At 34.4% G+C, this 6,858-nt stretch overlaps 2 protein-coding genes across 3 annotated transcripts in view; both read right to left on the bottom strand.

Moving 5' to 3' along the window:
• Window positions 1–1,522: 1,522 nt before the first annotated feature.
• Window positions 1,523–4,622, bottom strand: LOC111800501 (14 kDa zinc-binding protein-like). Its single transcript, XM_023684219.1, has 5 exons — window positions 4,447–4,622; window positions 3,625–3,682; window positions 2,685–2,774; window positions 2,174–2,291; window positions 1,523–1,798 (listed from the first exon to the last, which is right to left on the bottom strand). The coding sequence occupies exons 1-5, from the start codon at window positions 4,581–4,583 to the stop codon at window positions 1,731–1,733; spliced, it is 471 nt and encodes a 156-aa protein (XP_023539987.1). The 5' UTR covers window positions 4,584–4,622; the 3' UTR covers window positions 1,523–1,730.
• A 319-nt stretch (window positions 4,623–4,941) lies between these two features.
• Window positions 4,942–6,858, bottom strand: part of LOC111799958 (myb family transcription factor PHL7-like) — a 6,038-nt gene continuing 4,121 nt past the window's right edge. The window contains exons 3-7 of one of the 2 annotated variants that reach the window (XM_023683496.1): window positions 6,244–6,320; window positions 6,119–6,161; window positions 5,977–6,031; window positions 5,810–5,879; window positions 4,942–5,464 (exon numbers count right to left, since the gene is read on the bottom strand). In XM_023683496.1, the coding sequence (XP_023539264.1) occupies window positions 5,213–5,464; window positions 5,810–5,879; window positions 5,977–6,031; window positions 6,119–6,161; window positions 6,244–6,320 (497 nt within the window). In that variant the 3' untranslated portion in view covers window positions 4,942–5,212. The remainder of the gene's footprint in view (window positions 5,465–5,809; window positions 5,880–5,976; window positions 6,032–6,118; window positions 6,162–6,243; window positions 6,321–6,858) is intronic. The other variant, XM_023683494.1, reaches the window with a different exon arrangement.

The following is a 6,858-nucleotide window of genomic DNA, read 5'->3' on the forward strand; positions in this document are numbered from 1 at the left end:
ATATAATAATAATAATAATAATAATAAATACCTCTAAAATCCAAGAACTATTCCAACACAAACAAACAGGTGGCTGAATTATATGAAGTGGTTTTGTGCCAAACTTTAATGGGCAAAGAACATGGTTTGTTCTATAAGCAACCAAATATGTGTTGTTGGCTTTTTGCTTCCCCTTCTCTTCATATACTTCATTTTCTTTGACGATAGGGATGTCACTCCAAGGAATACTTCATTCATTGCTTGCTTTGTGTGATTTTGTAGAGACCAACCAGTAATATATATATATATATATATATATATATATGCTTATGAGGAACAATAGGAATATTAATCAATATCTTGATATACATGCTCCATGCCTGTGGTACAACAATACTCATTTAACCACATCACATTTGAATGACTTCCTCAACAATCTCTTAACTAGACACATCATACGATCTCATCTATCATGCTATGACATTCTTAAGCATCCTTAGCTAATTTCGTAATCTATTGTGAGAGATCGGGTCCTACCTTTTTAAGATTCTTGATATTTGGCTATTGTCTTTATCGATACTGGTTACTAAAAGTAACGCTCTTTCTACATTTTTAGCCAAAACACTATTAAATTCTCCTCTTAGTAGCTTGCATAGGCATTTGAAGCAATACCAAGTCTACTCAATCCTTCCAAAGCTATAGTACTATGAGGTGAGAGCCAAGCCATTTTGGGCCAAACAAAACCCTCCTCTCCTTTCAATCATCAGGGATACATAATCCTTCCAAAGCTATAGGACCTCACTAAATTCAATGAATGGCCAGCATGTGAGCTAACAATTTCAACAACAATAAGAATATATCTAGGGGTCCATACTCTGTTCAAGAACTCAGAAAATGAATACAACTCATGAATCTTGTTCTTTTGTTATCATGTAAGAATTCATGAACATTCCTTCTCTATTCTCGTTCAAACATTTTGGAAGGACGAGCATATCTTAAACATATTCTTTTCTTAATTGCACAAGATCCAAGATCCAAGAGCTCGACGTAGAAATGAAAGAAATAGACAAAGTTGCAAGGCTTGATGAGCTTAATAAGCCACAAGCAAATCTCTAATTGTCCCAAAGCATGAACAGAACCAAGCTGTGCCCATAAGTTCACAGCTTCAACTAAAATGATAGCACAAATGGCCTACTCGACCATGCCTTCCACTACAAACAATCAATGTCCCCTGCCAACATGTGATCCCAAATCCCTTATTACTACAAAAAAAATTGAATGGCCATATTTTTTTAGGATTTAAAATTTAATTACCTTGTTTTCCTTCTTATTTCAGGTAAACCTAGAAACTTCAAATCTGTCGTTCCAAACAAAATTGAAAACTTAAAATCATTTTGAGCTCTTCAAATAACATAATTTAAAATAGCGTCTTTATTCCAAAATGTGAGGCCCAAATCTTCCTATAGCTTAACATCATTCTGAAGCAAAGCTGCATTTTTAACTGTTACTGAGACTTCCAATTTGAGAAACAGAGTCACACACATGCATTTCCATATCTGGGGAAAGTACCGGGCATCCATTATTAATTTCGATATTCAAGAAAACAACAGACATAGGTTTATTAGCTATGAATGATGTTGACACCGCAAGTCACAGCAGCAGTTGATAGAATTTTCGGATAGGTAGATGATAACATAGACATAGGTTTATTAGCTATGAATGTGCATTCCAACCTTAATTTAAGGGTTATCTTAACCTGGGGGCCAGTTCATTTGTCGCCCCCCAAGAAGGTGAACATGAAGATGATAAACCGATTGACCTGCAAAAATTTCCCCGTGCAACTGTCAGTACTGGAAAACAGATGGCAGAAGCAAATACTTGATAAGTTAAACTCCATTTCATAGTGATTTCATTTTTAGTTTACTGTTTTAGAAAATTGTGTTTGATTACAATTTTCATCTCTTAAGAGAAATATTTCAAAAACAAAATTTACTTCTGAAAAACTACTTGTGTTTTAAAAAAAATTCAAAACTTGGTTTGGTTTTTTGAAAACATTATTAAAAAGTAGATAACAAAATAAGGAATGTCATAGGCGGAGGTGGTATTTATAAGCTCAATTTTTTAAAATCAAATGAACGGCCATAAGAGAAGATATTCGATATTTAGTGTAAAAGGTGAAGACGAGAGTACTAACATCCACTTGGTCCATCGTTAATTACAATTCTAAAGCCATCGTCCAGCCCTTCTTGCTCGGCTATGAGCTTGGCGGTGTAAAGAAGGTGGCCGAGAATCTCCGTGTGCCTCTCCTCGGCCTATGAAGCACATTAAGTAAATGACGAAAATACAAAGAAAGTATGCTAAGGTCACATAAGAATAGCCAATTATGTGCCATGGTATTACATGTTTATCTTAATGGCGTGAAATAGAACTAAATAAAAGGATATACAACTGGGGAATACAAAAAATCAGCCCAAATCAAGGGAACCCAAGACAGGAGCAAAGGAAAAAACCAAACAAGAATAAATGAAAGGGCTTCAGCTGTCAAGACTAAGAACAAAGATAAAACACAACTCCTAGACATTAAGACAACAAAGGAAGGTGTTGTACCTAGCTGTAGACCAGACTTCCCCCTAAGATATCTCCAATCCTAGCTAGATGTTATTGATTGAAAAGGTAAAAGCAGAGAGTAAATACCAAAGTAATACCTTAGATAATCCAGATAACCCATCCTTAACTTTTGGAATGATTAGAATATGTGTAGGAGCTTGAGGTGATATGTCCCTAAAAGCAAGGACCTGCCATTATGATAGAAAAATTTAAGGAAAATCAATAAAAATTAATTATTCACAATGACATAGCTTGACTTTTATTACAGGCATTCACTCGTGCGGGCATCAAAGCGAGGGTTATAAAACAATGAGTGGCCGTGATTATCAGAACATAAGGAACCAAAAATAAATATATATTGTATCCTTTAAAAAGAATGAAGGAAATTATGGAAATGATTTGAAGAAATAATCATATAAATAAAAAGGCTATAAAGGAAAAAATATATTCTCTAATCTACTTTTACCATCAGTTTACTAGTTAAGTCCCGGTCTTAGTCCTAATTTCTTTTTTCTTTTTTTAAATTAAAAAAAATGCAAACGCCTGAAAAGTTAGAGCACCAATCAAACACAACTCCCTTTAGGAGTTTTAAAGAACCTATCAAACCGAGAAATATAAATGACAGAACAATCTTTTGAAAAAAAACTCCCCAATCCTGACATGCTAGCACGATGTACCATTTAAAGAATGTGCCCAGCTGGAGGAAATAAAAGGCCTCCCTATCTCAGTTCCCATAGGGGATCCATCAAGTTGGACGACGGGTACCTTTCCATTACTGAGGAATATCAAAGAGAGACAAGTCTTTATGAATGAAAGCTCATTTTTCAGCAGCATCATATCTTTTAATGATGGATAGCAGCATTATATTTCCACCAGGCAATATTAACAATTTCTCACTTGAAAGCGTATAACATATTCAATAAATACATTATTCACAATATTAATCATTGTGAGGCCATTGCTGAAACTTAATATTTCCTTCCCTCTTGAATTCTTTTACATAATAATACAAACTATATAGTAATAATGAAAAGGAACCTTGTCATCCTCAAAGACCACCGTAGATGGAATTTCTTTGTTAATGATTTTGTCAAATCTGCAAAAGTAACAAACCCAAAACATTACTAGCAACATGAAATAGGTTTTCATGAGACGTAATGATCTTTCTTCTTCTTTTTTTTTTTTTTTTTTTTTTTTTTTTTTTTTTTTNTAACTCCAAAAGGAAAGAGGTAAAATAAATAATGATGCTACTTCCCTAATATACAAAATGTCAACAATTTTTATGAGTAAAAAGTTTAATTTTAAAATACTTGAGATCAAGCCACAAAAGTACAAAAATTGAACTATGAGCTCAAAAGAATTCTGTCATGACTAAAAGAATCAATTAAATAAAAACAGTATCACCAACCAAAAAAGTGCTCAAATTGAGTCACGGATCTTCAAAATGTATATATAAACTTAAATAATCACAAATTAAATTTCATCATTTGTTAAGTTTAGGGTTCAATTCATGATATTAAAGATTTGAGATTTTAAGGTCAAATTTGACCAATTGAGTCAAGTACACGTACAAGGTACAATAATGTGTTCCCTATCGATAATAAACACTAGATAAATAATATAGATACGTCCAATACTCCATCTCATGCATAGAACGATTAGCCTTCAACTTTGATCAGGAGCTAAATGCACTAAACAGCCAAAATAATACACAATTATAAAGAAAAATCAACAACCACATTTCCTGATAACCCAATAGCCAAAAACTAATCACGAACTAATTCTCAGCAAATCAAACACAAAAAATACAGAATGTTCAAATAGAGAGAGAACAAAACGATGATGCTTGAAGAAGCTTACATGGTGGGGGAATCGGAGGGGACGGCTGCAAGAGCCGCTTCCTTCTCAGAAGAAGCCATGGAAATGGAAAGAGAAGGTGTAATGTGGGAGCTTAGAACTGAGAGTCGAGTCCAGGGTTTTATATCGCCATTGACCATCACAGCCCTAATTTTTTCTGATCTACTTACTCAAATTCGGCTTCTCTGTTCTTGCCAGGTTGAAGCCTTGTTTTACTATTTTTGACAAATTAGAAGCTGCCACGTGGACCTGTCATTTCCATCTGTCAGAAATAAAAAAATCAAAATACCAATATTTTTTTTTTATTATTATTATTATATACACTAAAACTATAGACTAAATTTAATTAAATATTTTTATTTATTAGGTTATGTCAAATAAATTATATTCAATTTTTTCTAATAAATTAGTAAATTTTTAAAAACAAAGGCATAGATTCTATAAAATCGATCTAAGATATAAACGAATTTATATAAAGAAAAAGTGAAGCATCGAACAGCTAAGTAGAGTGAAACTGCTTACGTCTGAGTATTTCAATAGGGTTTACAAATAGGTTTAAATGTGCACATTTATATACAAATGTTACAGACCTCATCAACTTCATGAAGACGACGACACTACCATTCGATTTTAACTTCAAACATACATTTGATGCAACTGGTCAACCTTTTTCTCTCGTGAGACCTGATTTCGAACTCCGACGTAAACCCGACCAATGTTGCTTTCGTACAATTCTTGGTCCTATCGACCACAAATTTATTCAGGTAAGTTAAGGTAAATTAATAGATGGGGCAGAATCATCTGTCGTTCCATGATCGACACGTTGTTTCTTTCGAGGAGAAGAAGGCTCTGCAGATACATCGCTATATGACTCAGACTGGCAAGTTTTTTGCTTATTATCTTCAGTCGAGGGCAAGGCCTCAGTGTCTTTCGATTCACCGCCTAGTTTCTGCTGCTCCTCAATGATCTTCTGCAAATATTTGGCCTGTGCTTCTATTCTCATTTGTAATTGCCTTTGAACCTGATATGGGATTCAAGCAAACAAAACTCATTTTAGGTTATAATGGTATACTTTACAACAAACAGTAAACTTGATGGGTAAAAACAAAGAACAAGAAATGATCATACTCGATAACTATCTAGGCTAGTCACCTATATAGACTAGTAGCTTGCATACAACTCGACTATTCTTCTGAGACAACTGCTTGAGAACTCATTCTCTATATCCTACGTTTTTTACATGGAAATGGTGTTTGATCACCCCCTCTTTTGTCAAAATGCTCTACTTAAATCCAACAAGAAAAGATTATTTGAAATGTTCCGGAAGGGAAAGAGGAAGAGTGGTAAATGATGAGGAAGGTCAAACCTCGAGCTGTTCTTGAAGACGTTTCTGAACTTCCATTTGCATCCTCAATGCCTCATTGATTTGCAGGCCCCTTAAAGATGGAAAAACAAATAGAAAGATGCAAGTCATAAAGTGGAGCAAAAGAAGGACAGTCACAAGAGTATTTCTAAATAGGAATGGGCACTCACGAAGACGAATCTGTTCCAGAGAGACTCTCTGAGCTTCTTTTTTCATCCTTAGAACCTACACGCCAGTAAGGGATAATCCAAGTGAAATCAATACACTTAATAGACAGACAAGTAGTAGTTGCTGGATAAAAGATTGCTTTACCATCTGCTGGAGATTCTGGCAAATACTTTGCAAGACGATACTTCTGTAAGAATAAAAATACAATCAACTTCATATTACCACTTTTGAAATATTTGCAGCATAATAAATTCACTGAATGGAATTACCTGTAAATGGCTTTTGACATGATATATGGTAAGACCAGGTACCCCCATTACTCTTAAAACCCCTTTGGGAGTTGCCCCTACAAGAAAATGGGAAGGAAATTTTTTTGGTGAACTATCCATCATCTTCAAGTAAAGACATTAACACTACAAAGACAATGCACTCGAGTATAAGAGTGGCAATATGCAAATATCCAACCGACTAAAAATAGATTAAACTGACAATATTTTACTTCCAAGTGGTCGAGCAAAAACTCATCCTACATACAGGCAGTTCTTTTTAACGAGAAACAGATATCTCATTGATATGATGAAATACACAAACACCAAGTAACTGAGGATTGCGAAGGAAAAAAAACAGCTAATCAGGAGATTATTAAGACTATAATTTGTAAAAGAATGGTAAAAAGTAAAACCACCAACCAAGGTACATGTACAAAAACATGAAGATTTCAATGGTATGAAGTTTTCTGTAGAAGATTCTGTTGTTCATTTCCCTCCAAGGAGCCCAAAGGCAAGCTTTGTTGAATTGGATTCAAAAGATTGATTTCTCCTTTTTGAAAGGGTGGTCAGCAAGGAAAGTATGGAGAAAATTGACTTTTTCATGTACGGGGGGGG

Source organism: Cucurbita pepo, chromosome LG08 (assembly GCF_002806865.2).
Source record: "Cucurbita pepo subsp. pepo cultivar mu-cu-16 chromosome LG08, ASM280686v2, whole genome shotgun sequence".
In the NCBI taxonomy this organism is placed as follows: domain Eukaryota; kingdom Viridiplantae; phylum Streptophyta; class Magnoliopsida; order Cucurbitales; family Cucurbitaceae; genus Cucurbita; species Cucurbita pepo.

Coding starts and splice junctions, on each gene's coding strand:
- LOC111800501 (XM_023684219.1), bottom strand. CDS start 4,583: ATGGTCAATGGCGATATAAAACCCTGGACTCGACTCTCAGTTCTAAGC. Junction 3,683..4,446: donor CCCTCCGATTCCCCCACCAT/GTAAGCTTCTTC, acceptor TTACTTTTGCAG/ATTTGACAAAATCATTAACA. Junction 1,799..2,173: donor TAACGATGGACCAAGTGGAT/GTTAGTACTCTC, acceptor AAATTTTTGCAG/GTCAATCGGTTTATCATCTT.